The sequence below is a fragment of the Balaenoptera musculus genome, chromosome 17, assembly GCF_009873245.2.
Source record: "Balaenoptera musculus isolate JJ_BM4_2016_0621 chromosome 17, mBalMus1.pri.v3, whole genome shotgun sequence".
NCBI classification, from domain to species: Eukaryota; Metazoa; Chordata; class Mammalia; order Artiodactyla; family Balaenopteridae; genus Balaenoptera; species Balaenoptera musculus.
This window is the reverse complement of record NC_045801.1, coordinates 45,686,538-45,707,956: the sequence shown is the minus strand read 5'-3', so window position 1 is coordinate 45,707,956 and position 21,419 is coordinate 45,686,538. Positions and strand designations below refer to the sequence as shown.

Here is a 21,419-nt window from a genome sequence, read left to right as displayed (position 1 = left end):
CTGTAAAAAATGCCATTGGTAATTTGATAGGGATTGCACTGAAACTGTAGATTGCTTTGGGTAGAATAGTCATTTTCACAATATTGATTCTTCCAATCTAAGAACATGGTATATCTCTCCATCTGTTTGTGTCATCTTTGATTTCTTTCATCAGTGTCCTATAGTTTTCTGAATACAGGTCTTTTACCTCCTTAGGTAGGTTTATTTCTAGGTATTTTATTCTTTCTGCTGTGGTGAATGGGATTGTTTCCTTAATTTCTCTTTCTGATCTTTCTTTGTTGGTGTATAGGAATGCAGGAGATTTCTGTGCATTAATTTTGTATCCTGAAACTTTGCCAAATTCATTGATTAGCTCTAGTAGTTTTCTGATGGCATCTTTAGGATTCTCTATGTATAGTATCATGTCATCTGCAGTGAAAGTTTTATTTCTTCTTTTCCAATTTGTATTCCTTTTATTTCTTTTTCTTCTCTGATTGCTGTGGCTAGGACTTCCAAAACTATGTTGAATAATAGTGGTGAGAGTGGACATCCTTGGGATTTGGACTTTTCTAATGAGACAGAGGAGTTTCTTTGCAAAGGAATTTAAAATTTGACTGAACCAAGAGCCAATTCTCCACCTCTGCTTGAATTTTTTTCCATTAAAGTAACAGTGCATTGTTTTAAGAAAATCAAATAATATAAAATGTTTATAATAAAAAGTAACTCTCTTCTGATCCACTCCCCCTCACCCACAATTTTGACCTCTATTTATAACCACTTTTAATTCTTTTGTTTTCTTGATTTGTTCATTTTAGATATCATGCTTCATCTTCCAAATATATTTATATTAATATGTTTAGTTTCTCTGTAGTTATCTTTTAAATTTAATATTATTACACCTTTGTTTCTTTTTTTAAGTTAATTTTTATTGGAGTATAGTTGATTTACAGTGTTGTGTTATTTTCTGCTGACAGCAAAGTTAATCAGTTATACATATACATATACCCACTCTTTTTTAGATTCTTTTCCCATCTAGGTCATTACAGAGTATCAAGTAGAGTTCCCTGTGCTATACTGTAGGTTTTTATTAGTTATCTGTTTTACATATAGTAGTGTTATGTGTCAATCCCAATCTCCCAACCTTTGTTTCTTTTTTTTTTAAATGAAGGAGATTATTATTATTATTATTATTTTAAATGTATGGCTGTGTTGTGTCTTCGTTTCTGTGCGAGGGCTTTCTCTAGTTGTGGCAAGCGGGGGCCATTCTTCATCGCGGTGTGCGGGCCTCTCTTGTTGCGGAGCACAGGCTCCAGACCCACAGGCTCAGTAATTGTGGCTCACGGGCCCAGTTGCTCCACGGCATGTGGGATCCTCCCAGACCAGGGCTCGAACCTGTGTCCCCTGCATTGGCAGGCAGATTCTCAACCACTGTGCCACCAGGGAAACCCCTGTTTCTTTTTTCATCAACTACAATCTCTTTTTATTCCCCACTTGGTAAGATGGCAATGTTGGCATCTGTAATCCACTTTCAGCTCTCCTTCCCTCTTCCTCTTCACAAATTATAAACTTCTTACTTTTATGAGATGTATAGTATTTATAATCTATTCAGTTATCACCATGATTAAATCTTTGTCTCATGGAGAATTCTAAAATTCTAAAATGTATACTGTTAATAAGTAAATATCATTTATATGGAACCAGTTAATGTACTATGATTATATTTTCTTCCTCATATACCATTTTTGTTCCCTTGGAGTTTCTAATTGTCTTTCACTTTTTCTTGTGCCTTTGCCTTTATCATGGCCTCATTTTATTTTAAACGTGATCATATTACATACCCTATCAAACGTGCTTTTTCCTTGAGTAACTTCCTTCCAGGAGCCTCTGTCCTCCTGCCCCAATTTAAGCTGATTACTATCTAGGTTTGCTGGATACTGTCAGCCCGGATATCCCTTTGCAGCTCCTGAATTGGAACCACTGTTTCCTGGAACCATGTTTTCCCTCTTTTTTGGTTTACTTATTTTGTAGAAATAACTCTCCAGATAGCACCCTGGTCTAGGTATGTGGTAATTAAATTTTTTGAACTCTTGCATATCTGAAAACATGTGTATCCTTCTCTCCAATTAATAGTTGTTTAGTAAAAAAAATTACAGATTGTAAAATATACTCCCTCAGGAAAAAAAGCCGAAGTGTCTGATCATTATTACTTTGTCTTCTTGTGGCTCCCGCATTACTCTCCTCCTCATCCTTTGACTATTTAGGAGAGACCCTAAATTTTGACTTCCCAATTCAATTTCCTTAAACAGGGTGTTGGCTCAGCTCAGCCCTTACTTTGAAAGAAGAAGTCACATTTTACTTTTAAAGAAGAATTCAACTGATTAGAAACTAGGCTTCTTGTGGTCTATCTTTAAAGTGCTTTACAAGTCAGACTCAGGCTAATGGCATTATTGTTTCACTGCTATGAACTAGCAATTTTTTTCATGTAGAGTCTCCAATGTTGTGGAGTTTTGAAAAAAATCTATTTTCCCTTTATAATGGGAGTTCTAGAAGCACCTTGAATAAAATGTGCTAGAAACGCTCAAAAGATGGATAGAGATTATTTACATAGTTCAGAAATACTGCTCACTCTCCCAGTTGCTAAGAGAAAGGAAGACAAAACTTTCAGAAAAGAGAGAGCTTAGAGAGCTGCAAAGAGCCCTGGAAGAGTGTCTGCAAGTCCTGATACTTCAACCTGTTCAGCCACTCACCAACTAAACATAAGATATTTAATCTCACTGGGCCTCAATTTCTGCCTTCATTTATTCAAAGCCACACTTAAGTATTGAGCACCATCTGTGTCTCAGGTAATTTGGCAATTAAAAAAAGAAAAAAAACAGATGAAAATACCTGCCTTCATGGAGCTATGTTCTAGTCAGAAGAGATGCAAGAAAGAAACATGCAAAACAAGTGGGATGTGAGGTAGTATTAGTGCTAAGGAGAAAAATATAGCAGATAAAGCAGGCAGGGTTCATTGTGGCATTCAGCTGAAATGCTGCCAAGTGTCCTTGTGGTCTTCATATCTTGGTGATACTTATGTCATTGTTCAAAGATGATCATAATTCTTACTCTAACAATTTTCTATAAAATCCCCGAATGCGTTTTTTAAAAGTTGGTTTGAATTCTTTCTTGTGGTGCTACAGGTCGTGCTTTTAATAATGCTTGAAACTCCCCCTATCTATTTTTTTTTTTTCTTTTGGGTCTATACTGTGCTTGACTTTTGGGTTAGTCTTTCTTTTATCATCATAGGAAGTCCAGTTTGCCCCAATATACTGATTTTTGGGGTTATATTTGCCACAGAATGCACAGCATTAAAATAGTCTTGATATTTAACTTCCTAAAACAAAAGTAATAATTACAAAATTTGTGCACTCACAAAATGGTATCAAATAGAATAACAGCATCCACCATATACCAAGAGCCAGACACAATGCTAGGAACTCTTTGTTCATTTTCAAGAAAGTTATAATTATCACTCTCATATGGTTAATAAAATTTATGATCCAGAAAGGTTAAGTCATTTGCCAAGGTCAACCAGTGAATACATGTATAAAATGAGGTCTCTTTTGCGGTTTTTTTCAGCTCTATTGTCTTATTATTCTATACACTTAGTGTGAAATTCACCAGGGTGTGTTGTTCAATTTATAGTTCCTAAAAACAAAAATTGGATTGCCTAAAGGTGGCAGGTTTGAACAATACATGAATTGTTCCCACTCTCCATTTGTTTACATATCCATTCTTTTGACAAATATTTACATTCATCTTCTTGTGTCTATGGTGGTCCTGAGGATAGAGATGTGAAAAAAAAAATAAGGTCTTTGTCTTCATTTGGGAATTAAATGTTAATATATGTAAGCTCAATGCCTGACATTGAAACTTTGAAATAAATTAGAGTTGTTATTGTAGTCTAACTAGCAACATGAAACTTTGAAATAAATTAGAGTGGCTATTGTGGTCTAACTAGCAACAGTGATAAAATGGAAGGAGATTCTTTAGAGAATACAGATTATATTCTTTTTTTCTTTGCTAATTTGACTAATGAAACTGGAAATTTTCAATCACTTCTAATGACATGAAAAAAATGGATTAATGTCCTATAATTTATGGTGAATACATTTGGCCTAGGACTAATGAAGTGCTGGTATATCAACAATTTTCAAAGATGCCCTTTATTATAACTCTTGAGGGTGGAGACCTTGTCTTGTCCCTAGTGCCTGGCACTTAGTAAACCATTGAATGTCAATTTGAGTGAAATGGGATGTAAGCCATTTTCAAAGTCCAACTTAATCAAACACAGAGCTATCATGATAGGTTTAAAATCTCCAAAGAAACAAATAGCCATTATCTCTAATTGTGTACAGCATTGTTGATATGCATCATAAAGTCCAATGGTAGTACAGCAATGTTCACCTTAAGTGGTTCACATGTGTAGCTGCCCAGGACAAAGATGTGGTCTGCCATAGCTTTTTATTTGACCATAAAGAATTGACAGTAAATAAAGACAACTCTAAGCAGAGTTGGGTAGTTTGTAAATTGTTATTGCGTCCCTAGTCTCTCCTTTTCATACTTTTACTGTCCTTTTGGATGACTCCCTAACCCAGTCACCCCCCTCCCTTCCTCCTTCCCTTCCTGCCTTCCTTCTTTCCTATGTTTAACAAATAGTTGTTGTGCCTGCTAGTAGTAGACTAGCACTCTGCTAGATGCTGATAATACAAAAAGGAATGAAAACATCATGTGTCTCTACTCTCAGGTTTACTGGGGAAAGGTAATCAAATATACAAATACATGTAAAGTTATAATTGTGAAAAGTGTCATGAAGAAGAATTATATTGTGTTATGAGGAGTTGTAGTCAGAGAAATCAGAGAAGGTAGACCTGAGAAGTGCAACTGAGGTAAGATCTGAAGGATGGGAGTTATGCAGAGGAACACAAGAGGAAAAGCATATGCAACAACTTTCCCTATCTCTCCCTCCTTGGACATTCTGGGTCTCACTATGTCTGGCAGAACAGAAAGGATTTGACATCGTTTGTACTGTTTGTCAGCATCAAGCCTGTCCTTTCTCCTGTCCCATCCACTGGAAATGTGCTCTTCCTCCATGAAGTAGGTAATGCCTCCTGTTTTCTAAGCCTGGCTTTGCTATAAAAACAGGGCTTTCTCATACTTGTTTATTGTATCCTGTCCTGGCACACAGGCACCTAGTGAATTCCTTCTCTCTACACTACTTTCATTCCTCTTTTGCCTCTGCTTGTATGCCCAAGCCTGCATTAAGCCTCTTGAACCCCTACTGGAACTTCTGCTTCTTCCTCTAGCTGTCAGATGTCTAGAGGAGCCCCAACCCTCTTCTCTCACTTGCCAACTGAGCACATAATCTCTCTGTGCCTCCCTTGGCTTATCTCATATATAGTGTCTTAACCATGTTGGTTACTCAGAAATTTTAACTTCTACCCCGATTCAAACATCCAAATGCTTAGTTCGTCCAAACACTTGAAAGTTTTACAGTTTACTTGAATGAGTTTTGTGTTGCAATTCCCCTTTTCCAAGATTTGGAACTCTTATCCTTGCTTCTTTAGTCTTTCCTTTAGAAGCTTCTGACAGGATGCTAAAAGGTAATGCCTTGTTAATGCTTCTGCTGTGAATGCCAGAGATTCCTTCTAATATTGCTGAGTAGGAAGTGCCAATTTCATGACACTGGGATTAATTTTGGGCTCTAAGGGAACAGGTCTTAGAGGTCACAGGGATTCTCTAGAGATTAGATGGACCTTGAAACTATTTCCAATGAAAGTATAATTGTTTTGAGAAATCTGACTTGATGTATTGGGTTGGCCAAACAGCTCGTTCATATTTTTTCTGTAAGATGACTCTAGTAGCACTTAGTTATCTTTAACTTCATTCAAAACAACTTTGTTAGACTGTATTGTGGCAGCTGTAATAGCGTGCATTAAAAAAAAAAAAAAAACTTATCAAAAGTGGTGAATTTTTACCCTCAGAATGGGAGAAAATATTTGCAAACAAATCAATGGACAAAGGATTAATCTCCAAAATATATAAACAGCTCATGCTGCTCAATATTAAAAAAAAACAAATAACCCAATCAAAAAATGGGCAGAAAACCTAAATAGACATCTCTCCAAAGAAGACATACAGATGGCCAAGAGGCACATGAAAAGCCGCTCAACATCATTAATTATTAGAGAAATGCAAATCAAAACTACAATGAGGTATCACCTAACACCGGTTAGAATGGGCATCATCAGAAAATCTACAAACAACAAATGCTGGAGAGGGTGTGGAGAAAAGGGAACCCTCCAGCACTGTTGGTGGGAATGTAAATTGATACAGCCACTATGGAGAACAGTAGGGAGGTTCCTTAAAAACTAAAAATAGAATTACCATATGACCCAGCAATCCCACTACTGGGCATATACCCTGAGAAAACCATAATTCAAAAAGACACATGCACCCAAATGTTCATTGCAGCACTATTTACAATAGCCAGGTCATGGAAGCAACCTAAATGCCCATCGACAGACGAATGGATAAAGAAGGTGTGGTACATATATACAACGGAATATTACTCAGCCATAAAAAGGAACGAAATTGGGGCATTTGTGGAGACGTGGATGGACCTAGAGACTGTCATACAGAGTGAAGTAAGTCAGAAAGAGAAAAACAAATATCGTATATTAACGCATATATGTGGAATCTAGAAAAATGGTACAGATGAACTGGTTTGCAAGGCAGAAATAGAGACACAGATGTAGAGAACAAATGTATGGACACCAAAGGGGGAAAGCGGGGGGTGGGGTGGTGGTGGTGGTGGTGGTGGTGGGATGAATTGGGAGATTGGGATTGACATATATACACTAATATGTATAAAATAGATAAGTAATAAGAAACTACTGTATAAAAAAATTAAATTTTAAAAATGGTGAATTTTTGTATAGCTATTTTAATATTGAAGATGGAAGAAAAAAGCAACACTTTCAGCATATTATGCTTTATTATTTCAAGAAAGGTAAAAATGCAACTGAAACACAAAAAAAGATATGTGCAGTGTATGGTGAAGGTGCTGTGACTGATCAAACGTGTCAAAAGTGGTTTGCGAAGTTTCGTGCTGGAGATTTCTTGCTGGATGACGCTCCACAGTCAGGTAGACCAGTTGAAGTTGATAGTGATCAAATCAAGACATTAATTGAGAACAATCAATGTTAAACCACATGGGAGATAGCCGACATACTCAAAATGTCCAAATCAAGCGTTGAAAATCATTTGCACCACCTTGGTTATGTTAATTGCTTGATGTTTGGTTTACACATAAGCAAAAAAAACCTTCTTGACCGTATTTTTGCATGCGATTTTCTACTTAAACATAATGAAAATATTCCGTTTTTAAAACAAATTGTGATGGGTGATGAAAAGTGGATACTATACAATAATGTGGAACGGAAGAGATCGTGGGGCAAGTGAGATGAACCACCATCAACCACACCAAAGGCTGGTCTTCATCCAAAGAAGGTGATGTTGTGTATATGGTGGGATTGGAAGGGAGTCCTCTATTATGAGCTCCTTCTGGAAAACCAAACAAGTAATTCCAAGAACTGCTCCCAATTAGACCAACTGAAAGCAGTACTTGACGAAAAGCATCTGGAATTAGTAAACAGAAAACGCATAATCTTCCATCAGGAAACGCAAGACTGCATGTGTCTTTGATGACCAGGCAAAAACTGTTACAGCTTGGCTGGGAAGTTCTGATTCATCCGCTGTATTCACCAGTTATTGCACCTTCGGATTTCCATTTATTTCAGTCTTTACAAAATTCCTCTTACGGAAAAAATTTCAATTCCCTGGAAGACTGTAAAAGGTACCTGGAACAGTTCTTTGCTCAAAAAGATAAAAAGTTTTGTTAAGACGGAATGATGAAGTTGCCTGAAAAATGGAAGAAGGTAGTGGAATAAAACTATGAATATGTTGTTCAGTAAAGTGCTCGGTGAAAATGACAAATGTCTTTTATTTTTACTTAAAAACCTAAGGAACTTTTTGGCCAACCCAATATTAAGAATTAAGAAGTTACTGAAAAATTAAATAATAGTTTTGAAATTAGCCAAGTTATTCAAATAAATTCTTTCAGGACCAGCTGGACTCAGAAGATGCATTTGGCAATTGTACTGCACTGCAGTGCTAGATTCCTAAAAAAACGGCATTTATAAGAATAAGCATGTAGAAAACAAACTATGGTTACCAGGGGGTGAGGGGGGGAGAGATAAGTTGGGAGATTAGGATTGAGATATACACGCTAGTATATATAAAATAGATAACTAATAAGGACCTGCTGTATAGCACAGGGAACTCTACTCAACACTCTGTAATGGCCTATATGGGAAAAGAATCTAAAAGAGTGGATGTATGTATATGTATAACATTCACTTTGCTGTACACATGAAACTAACACAACACTGTAAATCAACTATACTCCAATAAAAATTTTAAAAAAATTGTCCATTAAAAAAAAAAAAGAATTAACAGAGTGAGCCCTAATTCTGCCCTGTCCCACATACCTTGGCCATATACATAACTAATTAAAAAATGTAAAAGTCTTATTTTTCTTTTATTAATTTGATTCAATTATTTTTATTAACTAGTTTACAGAATGTGACATTATGTTATGTACTATTTAGGTACAGTGAATGGAAATATTCACTGTCCTTTAAGGAATTTAAGGATTAATATTTCAAATACCAGCTCAAACATATTTGTACATGTTACAGGTGAATGATTTAATAGTTTGTTCCAAAATGGTATCACCAAGCCATAATTTAGTTTAGAAAGACTTCCCGATAAAAATGGACATTTGAGCTCACCAAGCCTTAATTTAGTTTAGAAAGACTTCCCAATAAAAATGGACATTTGAGCTGGTATATTTTTACATGAAAAAAAATGTTTTTGGTCCAAGTTAGTCATGGATACCATTTTAAAAATCAAATAAGTAATTGAAAGATATAATAAATAGCATAGAGTTTTCTAGTGATAATTAATAGCTACAAGCACAGCATAATTAAATGTTAGGAGAGGTTGCCTGGCCCAAGTTCTAGGCATACATATGATAGGCATCACATTGTATTGATTATAGGGTTATTGAGAACGAGCAGATGGTTAGAATAAAGAAGGCATGCAGCCCATTAGAAGGAAGTGAATCCAGCTGGGTAGATTGGCACTGACTGAGCTCAATAGATACTTGATTTTGAAAAAAGACAAATGATGTGGAGCCACAATGAGTATCTTCACAGTTTGAACCATCAGCTTATTAAAGAAATGATCTAAGCAGACAGCATTCAACTAATATTTATTGAACAGCTATTGTATTCCAGACACTATTTTTTGAGTGCTGGATGAATTACAGAGACCCTATCATTGGAAAATTTCCAACTTTATAGTAAAGGTAAGATATATACATGAGTCACTATAATACAAAGCAGAAGATAATAATTAGCCATAGAAAGTACACAGTGTTATGCAACTACAAAAGGAGGATGGCTTCCTGGAGAAGGTGATATATGCCAAGGGGGAGCATTAAACACAGAAATCCATTATAATAATTGGAGAACCAAGGTATAGTGATAGTTTAATGGAAAGAGAATCCTGAGCACATTGTCACTGTAGAAATAATAAAAAAAAAAAAAATTTCCAGCAAAATTAACTGATTAACAGAAAGTCATTATTCCTGTGGCCAACAGAATAACAGAGATAATTTTCTCTTTCCTGAAAGTGTCATTCAAAAGTGACTGTGAATTTAGAAATCTTTGGAAAAAGGAGTTAGAAATCATTAAGAAAACAGGTTTAAAAATTGAAAACTGAGTCGAAGTGTCAACATATATACTATATGAAGCATTCCTAGCATCATGTATGTCTAACATCTTGTTCCATGGTCTTTTCCTGAGTCTAAAAGTTTATAGTTAGCATTTCATAATATCCACTATTTGCCAGGTACTTCATTATATTGGCTCTAATCCTTAAGGCAGCCCTGAGAAGTTGATGCTAGTATCTCCATTTAAAAATAAAGAAAGGAAGACAGGAATTGGAGTGACTTCCCTGAGATCCCATAGTGAGTACATTGCATAGCAGATGGTCTCCAAAGCCTGTGCTTTTGCTACTGCAAAATACTGACTAAATGGTGTAACTCACAGAACAAGAATATTTAAAAAGAGAAATCCATATATTGCATACAATTCTATTGTGTGTGTGTAATGGGTGTGTGTATGAATGAATGTATATATTACGTGCATATATATGATCATTCTAAGCAACAATAAATTCTTTTTAATAATAGTTTAAAGTAAATAGTGTAATGTAGAAATTAGGAGTATAGGCCACTGAGTGAAGCTATGTTATTTCACCATAAATCACAACCTATACCTCAGATCCCTTTTCTGTAAATTGGGGGTACCTTGAAGTCCACCTGAGGCAATGTACAAGGTTGCATGGCACAGTATTTGGCACATATAAAATTCTATTTAAATGTTAGTCATTAGTATTAATAAGTTAATCAGTACTTTTTCTTCTCAAACTTCTTATACTCTTCTCTCTTTATCCAAAGATTGCTACCCATTAAATCTAGAGTCTATAACCCAAAGGCATCAATGGACACTGACATGCTTACCTCATATCCAAGATGTAAGAGGAAACACACACATCCATTTCAAGGCAGGCTACAGACAGGTTATAACTTAGAGGTATGAGTAGGCCAATGCAATTAAATAAATCAAATCAAATTTAGGACGAGTTGGGATACACAGACACTATTTGGGACAAACATACAAAGATGTGGAAGAGGTACAGGGAGCCAAGAAACATTTAGGGCATACTAAGTAGGGAAATTCCTCATGGACTGATTATTCGGGCAACTCTTTTTATATAATCCAGTAGGACAGGTAAAAGGAGTTTAAATGATAAGATAGCCCATTCTTTACATTCTTAAGTTAGGTAATGCTACAGGCAGGCAGTAATGAGGACTAGTGTTAGGGTAATTGCAATGAGACTTGAAAATGATGCATCTAAGAGGCATTTTGAGAATAGGACTTGGTTACTGATTGAATTTAGGTGGCAAGAGAGAAGTTCTAGGTGATTCCAAAGTTTGGCTACCATATTATTATGAGAAAGATGAGTGCATTAGCCAAAGTGGGAAGGGGAAAAACAGATCTCATTTGTCCACTGACATTGTCCAGTTTAGATTCTGAATTTAGAGTGACATCATCACATCCACTTATGTCTTTTGAGCCAAAACCAACAAGATGAAATTTTTACAGGGATAACTGTAAATTCCTAAATTTAAGTTAAGAAAAGCATTCAATTGCACAAGTTCAGGATGTGAGTTATCTCCTTGACAGTAGGTTTTTCTTGGCCACAGACAAAATTAATTATGCACCAACCATGTGCCCCATTTCTGAAAGAGTGCATGTTGCAGCCATGTTAGGCTGCAACAGAAGTGTAGTCATCTGCCTGAGGCAGATTCCATGGTCTCAACAGATCTATGCTATGAGATCACATTTCCTGTCTCACTCTAGGTACCATGTTTCTAGAGAGGAGTACTTAGAAAAATTAGAGTGTAACCAGGATGGTAAAGGGTCTGGAAATTATGTCCTGAGGGAAATGGTTAAGGAAGAATGGAACAAATTCAGGGGGAATATGATAGCAATGTTCAAATATTTTAAAGACTGTTACGTGGGAGAGAGGCAGGGGAATAAAACTATCTTTTATGATTCCTATGGGAAGAATTGGATAGAAGTTACAGAGTGCCTAAAGAAACACACACACACACACACACACACACACACAGTCATAAATAAAACTGCCTAACAAGATAAAAGAGCCACCCATTACTAAGTGTGCTCATGAAGAAGGTATATAGTTGCTCACTTGCATTTTGTATGTTGCACTGGGTGACTTATGAAGGTTCTTTCTGATTGTAAGATGCTATAATTCCCTGGATCATGCGTCCGTGAGAAACCATTTAGTAGCAATGGTGTCTTTCAATCTATGACAATGTGCTAGTTTCCAAAGGACAGAAGAGTTACACTCTGAGAATACCAACAGAACTTCACTATAGATAATTACTGAAGTCTTGTAAGTTTTAAGCTTATCAGGTGGTTGTCTCTCATATGACTAAAACTTCCCTCAGGAACTACCCATAACCAAGGAGAGTTACTAACCACACACAGCTGTGCTCTTTCTGGATGCCTTCTATTTATGAAACCCTTTGTGAGTAAAACACCATTTGGAACAGTCTTGTCAAGGCATCCTAAATAGCTCAGCTCAAATGTCACCTCCTCAGAGAAGTCTTCCCTAATGACTCAATCTGACGCTGAGTCACTTTTTATCCAACTATCCTGTTTACTTTCCTTTAAATATAGCACTTAACACTAAGAGCTATTATTTGTTACTTATTTTGTTGTCTCTCTCACTTCCCAACAAATAAACACTAAGAGAGAGGGATCTTGTGTGTCTTTTTCACTCTAGCATTCAGAATAGTACCAAGCACACAACAGACATAAATATGATTGTATTAATGAAACATTTAGGTTGGGTCTTGAGGTATTTCTGAAAGGTAGCTCAGTCCTTGCTACAGTGTCTCTGGACCTTTCTGTATTTTTATGTAATTTAGGGTGAAGCTCTAACATATTTGCCATGATGACAGAGTGTAATCATCTGGTCTTTAAGATACCTCTATGAATTTAAAGGCCATCAATGAATTTTCTTTTATTTATTCTGTTCTATCAAGAATAATCCCAGTTCCATTCACTTCATCTTAGTTTTAACTTTGAAATCCTTTAAACGTTAAGGTTTTCAGTTGAACCCTCTTTATTTTCTACATGTCATATTCTTGGTCGTGGAGCTCAAAATTTACATGGCAGCATTTTCAAGCCAAAGGGGCATGTAGTTAATGTGTCACCCAGAGAAAATGCCTTCTTGAGTTACCCATTTTATATCATCATCTTGGGAGCTAAATTGAATCAGAAAACCAGATGTGGCTGTTGGCCACCCTACTACATTTCTCTAGATTGCTCTTCAAAATTACCTTCCCTCAAAGCTCTTACATCTCCTCCTCCAAGTAGATGGCTTTGTTTCACATTTCATTAAGAAAACAGACACTGTCAGTCAGGAACTCCCTCATCTTTCAGTCGTCAAATCTATCCACTGCCCTGATCTGCACTTACCTTCTCTACCTTCGTTCTTACTTCCCGAATGAAAAGTCCCTGCTCTTATCCAAGGCTATCACCCATTTGTATCTTGGATCCTATCCTTGCTCGTCTACTAAAGGATTTTGATTCTGCAATTATCCCTGTCCTTATATCATTAGTTTCTCACTATCTACAAGATTATTTTCATCAGCATATAAATAAACTGTACTATATTTTATTTTAAACAAAATACAAACAAACCCTCCAGGCTCCCTCCTAATTTTCTAGTGTCCCTTCATAACAAAAGTTTTTTAAAGAATTGTATTTCAGTCATTGTCTTCACTTTCTCACATTTTCTCCACAGCATACTTCAGTTTCCTCCTCAGCACTTCACCCCTGTTATCAAGGTCACCAACAACTTTCATGTTGCTAAGTCCAGTGGTTACTTGTATGCTTTTATTTTACTTAACATTCTTTTGGGATTTGACTCGAATCTTCCTCCTTAAAATAGGGGTGTGTTGGGGACCCCTGGATTAGAGGATCTAGAGGATCTTTCTAACTCCTTTTATGTATGGTCCTTCCTATGTCTGACCAATCTGACATTAGTAGGTACATAGGGCAGATCTTCCCTACCCTACCATATCATGTCAATAGTTTCTCTTATGAACTTTGTGATCACAGAGTGATGTTAAAGGCCACCCTCCCACCCCACCCGCATCCATGTATTATAGAAGTCTTATTGGCCTAAGTGAAAAAGCTCATTTGGGATTAGTATGACAGAAGGACCTCAGATCTTCAGCTAATTTCTGATTTCAGGAAATTAGCCCCTTTGCTGAGTTTTTAGTGTTAGGATACTCCTGAGTTGCTCAAGTAACTTATGAATGGATCATTAATTGTGTTTTTAAATACCTGTGAAATGGTTTGTAATACAATTTTAATGAAGTTAAGTACTTTAATTGAGAATTAAATTGTGCTTAAATTAACATAAAGTGTTTGAACATGAATTCAAATGACCTTTATTTTTATAGATAATTTTAGGTACATGTGAAATAATTAAGATTATGTTGATTTTTTTAGCATCTAAAAAAATGCTATGTATCTCAGCAAAGGGGCTTAATTATTTCTTTTTTCTCATGTAAGGTGCATAATGTATGAGTTCATTAAATCTCTATATATTTGCAGTTGACAGCACTAAATCTGGGAAACAACCTTTTAGAAGAAGTTCCAGAAGAGATGAAATACCTTACATCCTTGAAGAAGCTCCATTTATTTGGAAATAAGATTCATAGATTTGCATCTGGAGTATGTGGTTAGTCAAAGAAGAGCATAATTATAGTGTCAAACTTAATTTCCTTATATTGAACAATTTGAAACTAAAGTGAAGAAGGAATTTTACGTTTTAATCTTTTTGGTTGGAGATATTTACACTTGAAATTAGGGAATTTGGGGAACAACTTTTTTTCCGACTACCATATTATATATTTCTTTACATATAGATCTAAGAAAATAAATAAGCATTAGTGTTAGTAAATTTTCCCCTTTTCAGAATCAGTGTACATTTAGACTCTCAAATCTGGGCACCCTTTCTCTGGGCCAGAGAGAAAACTAGTTGAAAATCAAATCAAGAAAAGCTCTACACAGCTCTCCTTGTTCTTTACACCTTTTACACTGTCTAAAACACTAAGTCACAATCTTTGCTCAAGATGTTAAGCTTAAATCAACTTGGGGAGAATTTTAAAGAAAAGATAGGAGATTCAATAAATGGCCCTTTTTTCTTTGTGTTTCCCTTAAACTAATAATTTCTCCATTTAATATGACATTTTTCCTATTTAATATAGGTAGAGTATGCTTAAGGACAGAACACATGACAGAGATCCAGATAATTTTTATAGGTTCATTAACTCATGTAAGGCATTTTACTACTTTGTGTCCCTGATAGTAAAATTAGAACTATATAATAGAATTTATAAAGTTCTGTGAACTTTTGAGGCATGGGTGCTATATATCATCATTGTTATCATTGAGCAGCATTTATTAAGGGTATTATTTCATGGGCCCTCAGTTAGAGGCGTATAGCAAAGAGCACAAGTAGATTCTGGTACTATCTCTTTAAAGTACTTTAAAATATTAGCTCATGTATCTTGCAGAAATATTTTTCCACAGAATAATAACTGTAATAAACTCTTATTAATGGTATGCACGTTATACATACAAAGCTGTAGATTCAGGGTTCAGTCATAAGTTACTTAGGAAGAAAACAATTTACACATAAGAAAAAATTAAGGGCATGCAAAAAAGTACACAATAATATTTATGAACTATACTGAGGGGACAAACAGGTAAAACCTGATGTATTATTATAAATGATATTAAGCAACCTAATTCATGCTACTTTAGGTTTCTGTAAAGAAATTTTTTCTCATGTTGCTCTTAAATTTGAGGTTTAAAAAATAATGTAATCTGTGTACAGTGCCCCTGCATGTCTGTAGTTTCTCTGTTTCTTGATTTGGGGCTGTTGAACTTTGAAAATCCCATGTGAGTGACATAAATTATGTTCTATGCCAGGTCTTGATTATCCAAGGGCAGAAGCAGTTTGGTGTCAGGGATTTGAGCACTGTCCAGCATGTATTACATGGCACTGTACCCATCCCCCCACCCCACCAAAGTAGACTGGACCAGGGTGAGACATGTGTCCCAAGCTGGGTCAGTCACATTCTCTTTCTTGGGGATTATGATAGAGCCTAAAACAGTTTTACTGGTCTGAGCTAATCACATGAACTAAGAGAGAGATTTCAAACTGGTGACCCGTGGGATGAATCTGGTTCACAAATAGGTTAGTTCTGTTTTGTCTGCCTCTCTAAATATTTGAATTAGGGTCCCCAGATTTCCAAGTTAAGAGAGTTCATATAAAAGTCTGAATCTCTGGCTCTTTTCTGTCTGTCTGTTTTAAAAAAGAAAGATTAGGCAACACTGGACTCACATTCCCATGTGACAGCAATTTCTGGGAGCTGGCTGAAATGCAGCTGCTGTGTTGGAAAATGCATGTGCTTACCAGTTCAGCGCATGCCTGACAGGTGAACTCCTGCTAGGCCCCCTGCTGTGTTTTGAGTTATCTTCTTGGTTCCTGTAGGCCAGTGGTCCTCAACCTTTTTGGCAGCAGGGACCGGTTTCATGAGGACAATTTTTCCACAGACCAGGAGGGGGGAAGGTTTTGCAATGATTCAAGCACATTACATTTATTGTGCACTTTATTTCTATTATTATTACATTGTAATATATAATGAAATAATTATACAACTCACCTTAATGCAGAATCAGTGGGAGCCCTGAGCTTGTTTTTACTTGCCACTCACTGATAGGGTTTTGATATGAGTCTGCAAGCAGTTGATTTATTATCATCTCTGTGCAGTCAAATCTCTCTGCTAATGATAATCTGTATTTGTAGCCACTCCCCAGCGCTAGCATCGCTGCCTTAGCTCCACCTCAGATCATCAGGCATTAGATTCTCATAAGGAGTGTGCAACCTAGATCCCTTGCATGCGCAGTTCACAGTAGGGTTCACGCTCCTATGAGAATCTAATGCTGCTGCTGATCTGACAGGAGGCAGAGCTCAGGCAGTAATGTGAGCAATGGGGAGCAGCTGTAAATACAGTTGAAGCTTCGCTCACTTGCTCACCCACTGCTCACCTCCTGCTGTGTGGCCCCGTTCCTAACAGGCCATGGACCGGTAGCAGTCCATGGCCCAAGCATTGGGGACCCCTGCTGTAGCCATTTCAATTTGAGAATTCTGTCTACTCCATGATCATTCAAATGCAGGGGTTGTGGGACAGCTATATGGATACATGGAAAAGTAAAGAAAGTATGTTCAAAAGAGAAAGAATGAGGAGTGAAGGAGAGGGGAAGTGAGAAAGAGAAAGAGAATGAATATGAAGCTGAGAGAATCTGTAATGAGAAATGGAACTCTATGTTCTGCAGAGATTCCCAGAGAGTATTATCTACCAGACTTTGAGAAGCTCCTGGGGGCAGACAGACTATTAGCCTGGAGCTGGTATGGGTCTCCTTGGACATCACGACCTGGCTCAGTGATTCAGAAGCATCAGAAACCCAGGAGACTCAAGCATGAGCATTTCTGTGACTACCAAGAGCAGCCAAAGGACTATGTATATACACAGCCAACACATACAGTTGACCCTTGAACAACACAGGTTTGAACCGCAGGTCCACTTATACCAGGATTTTTTTTCAATGGTAAATACTGCAGTACTGCAGATCCCTGGGTTGTTTAAATCCCGGGATGCAGAGAAAGAGCAGATGGGAGGACCAATTATAAGTTATACGTGGATTTTCCACTGTGTGGAGGATTGGCACCCCTAATGCCCCCATGTTGTTCAAAGGACTACTGTGTGTGTGTGTGTGTGTGTGTGTGTGTGTGTGTGTGTGTACATATATACCTAAAATTATATTTTATGTATCTCTTATGTGTATTTATATACATATGTTTATATTAATATGACTTCCCGCTGCAGCCACAAGGTCCAGCATGTTGGACATAGGGTGCGGCGGGCCCACGCAGCCATGGACTGGCTCATGGGGACGTCTAAAAGCCAAGCCCAACCATGAGAAGCCTGTTGGGGAGAAGAAGATGTACCTGGAAGCGGAGTACACCAAGTCCGGAATCGAAGTCCGACTTCGAGTTCAAGGTGCTGGTGGTGTTGCCTGAGAGATCGACCTCAACCAGGGGCTGGCGAGCAACACCGCGACGGTCTCCACGACGTCCTCGTGCAGGATGGGGAAGCCCAGCATTCTGCATAGGAGAGGGGTGCCAGACGACGGTCATGGGCCACACACAGTGCTAGCGGCACAAAGGGCAGGAAGAACGGCAAGTGCATAGTCCCCTAGTACGTCGACTTTGTCTTGAGCTCCCTGCAGAAGCTGGTGACCCAAGAGGACCTGTTCCCCACGAAATACAGCAGAGAATTCCCCAGCTCCTTCCAGTCTCCGGTGAAGAAGATCAGCAAGTAGCTGTTTCACGCACCAGCGCCCATCTACTCCTTCAACTTCAAGGAGACTCTGGCTCTGGAATAGAGTTGAACACTCTACGTCAACTTCACCCTCTTCGCCAGGGAGTTGTGGGCCGTGGTGCGTTGGGCTGGTTTCCCGTGCGGTTTTCCTGGTTGGTGGATGAGTTCGGCTCGTCAGGAAGACCCTTTGGACGTCATTCATGCATTTCGCAAACATTTATGGGACTATGGTTCTGAGTTTCAAAAACAAAACTAAAACCCTGGGTTCCGGTGCCTTTTATAATAGTTTCCAGGTCCAGTTTGTGGTGAGTTTGGCTGTACCCTCTATCCTCAGGTGCCAAGACTTAGCTTTCTAACTGGGATAAATTCTGCCTTTTTGATTAAGTTAATCTGAGAGGGTATCAGTTACCAGCAACCCAAAGAGCCTTGGCCAAGGCAAGAAACCAGAAGGAAAACAAAGGTGTACAGAAAAGTGAATAAAAATTATTTTCTAACAGATATCTAAAGTGACTAAAATTATTTTCTAACAGATGGCTTACAAAATTTGATCCTGCTTAATCTGAACAACAATCAGCTTACATGGATTCCTCAAGAAATCAGCAGGTAATTTTGTTTCTAGTGAGAGCTGGTTACCACTACCACCCCCCACACCCCATGCCGCCAACTGCCATTTCTCCCCATCCTGGTCATTTGAACACGGTATGCCTAGCCTCAAGTCCTTGTGGGATTTATACATAGCAAAGAGGCACCTGAAGGACTGAGGCAAGACACTGATTTTAAGCAAATGATTCTTTAAACACTTCAGAGAAATGAGAAACAGCATGACTTGGTAGTCTAAGTATAAAAGTGAGGGTTTGAAACAAAGTTCTAAAGTTGATTGTGTTATTGATTTCCTAACTGGGGGATTCTTGGAGCTTGCTCTGCTACAGAATTGGGGACATTAAACTTTACTGTAAAACATTTTCAGCTTGATGGAAAAGGTAATATGAAAGCAATGACTTTAAAACCAATATGTCGTTTTCATAAAAAAAAAAACACACATTTTATTATCATTAACAAAAACAAAAACAAAATGCTATTTTTCCTTATCCTGCACATTTGCATAGATGGGCTGCTGTTACAGTGACTTTCTGGAGCCAGCTGAAGGCCTTGTCCTTCTGCAGGCAAAACACCCTCTCGGGCTTTTCTTCTGACAGATGGAGACAGAACCCTACTCAGGTTTACTTTGGAGACTCTCTTTATTGCCTGTCAAACAGAAACAGATGTATTACAACATAAGAACATCCAGATTTTTAAAGGATACAAAACTATGAATAGTTCTCAACAAAGGGCTTTCTGCAACACCTAAAGTCTATTCCAATTTACTTGTTTATACCTCTAGCTAATGTATTTTTCCCCAGATAGATTTTTACAGAAAAAGTAATGTTTTAAATCAGAGCAACTAGAAAAAAATTTGAAGCTATCTAATTTATGAAGAAGAGGAATACTTATGGTAATGAAAATGCCAATAGTTGTCTGCTTGCTTTTTCACTCATTCAGCTTATCAACTGATTTATGTGTTGGTCATGTAATGAAAAACGGACACCTTGGAAGATCTGGTGAACTAGGTTCAGGTCATAACTTTGTGCAACTAGCCTTATGACCTTGGCCAAGTAATTTAACTGTCTTGGACCTTGGTTTTCTCATCTCTAAAGGAAGAATTGTGAGGAGATGAACTTTGAAATTCTTGCAGCTATAACACGTTATGATTTCACAATTTAGTAAGCTTAGCTCTGTTTGGAGAACAAAGTACAATATTACCTTTCGTTAAATGTATTCTTAACTATTTTAAGTGTTTTTTTTTGATGTTATTGTAAATGGAATTTTGAAAACTTTTATTTTCAGTTGTTTGTGGCTACAATATAGACATAAAATAGATTTTTTAATAGTGACTTTGTAGTCTGTGACCCTGCTTTTAGTTCTAGTAGGTTCGTTTGGTTTTTTTCTTTTTTTTTTGCAGTACCTCTCTTTAACATTTTAACATTTTGACTATATTTTTAATTTTGAAATACTCTCCTCTCATACCTTTAGAAATTCCTTGTTAACCAGGTTCATCTATTTTTCTGCTCACGCCTTCTCTGGGTGCCTTTGGTTTTTGTTTGTTTGTTTGTTTGTCAGATGTTCATATTTCTCAAGAATCTTTCCATCTGCTTCCTCTCTATCTCCTTCTGATCTTTTGTTGTTGTTATTCTTTCTGTCAGTCTCATGTATTCACATGGCTTCCACGATCAAGTTCATAGAATCTTCCCCCATCAAGTTCATAGAATCTTCCCCCAAATCTCTTTCACTAGCACTGACTATTGTCATAAGCAACAGTCCCCCATTTTAAACTGTCTAGAAATGTCACCTCATTATGTTACTAATTTAACTTCAACAGCTTGAGAGCATTATAAATCTTCATTCTTAGCTTTGCAAGAAGACACATCTGCATTTGAATCTTGACATGGTTTTCTGATGTTTAAGTTGGGTAAGTTATTCACTGCCTCTGGTCCTTTATTTTCCTCATTTCTGGATTAAGGGTAATAACTCCAGCCTTAGGGTTGTGCTGTAGATTAAATTTAATGCACAAGTACATAGTTGGTGCTCAGTAGTGCTAATTTTTTCCTGCTTCTTTATTCAAAATACTAATATTTTCTCAGTTTGCTATGCCTTCCTGTTGCCCTAATTTTACAGGTTCTATTATTCAAGGCCAAGTTCAAAATGTTGGTTCTTCCAAAATGCTTGTGAGGGACCTCAGGTACTATATCTGCAATTACAGGCTCAAATCTTAACCCTTTTCTCCTTGTTTGTTGGCATTTTCTATCCTCAATTTATGACTCTATCTAATATCTCCTTCTGGACAATGATATACATAAGGGCAGAATTTGTGGCCGATCTGTCTTTGCATCTTCTGCAGCAACTAAGTGGTACAGGATGTATAATCTATATCTAAATCTATACCTATCTATATCCATGTGTGTGTATATGTCCTCCTTTGTCCTCTGACTTCCTCTTCAGTATAGCTAGTGTATATGTACAAAGAATGAAGAGAGAATTTTCTTTTTCTTAAATCTAAGTTTTGATTAGATAAAATTTTAACTTTTAACATAAGCCATCTGATTATAAAATATCTTTAAAAGTTAAATTACAACACAGTTTTTTTTATGCTCAAATGATTCATAGTAGTTGTGAA

The 21,419-nt window shown here is 37.1% G+C and overlaps 1 protein-coding gene and 1 pseudogene across 1 annotated transcript in view; both read left to right on the top strand.

The window, feature by feature from the left end:
- LRRC69 (leucine rich repeat containing 69) overlaps positions 1–21,419 on the top strand; it is a 98,095-nt gene that overhangs the window by 2,624 nt on the left and 74,052 nt on the right. The window contains 2 exon segments of the mRNA XM_036830628.1: positions 14,370–14,496; positions 18,739–18,811. Of these exon segments, the coding sequence (XP_036686523.1) occupies positions 14,370–14,496; positions 18,739–18,811 (200 nt within the window).
- LOC118883619 lies at positions 17,763–18,382 on the top strand (annotated as a pseudogene).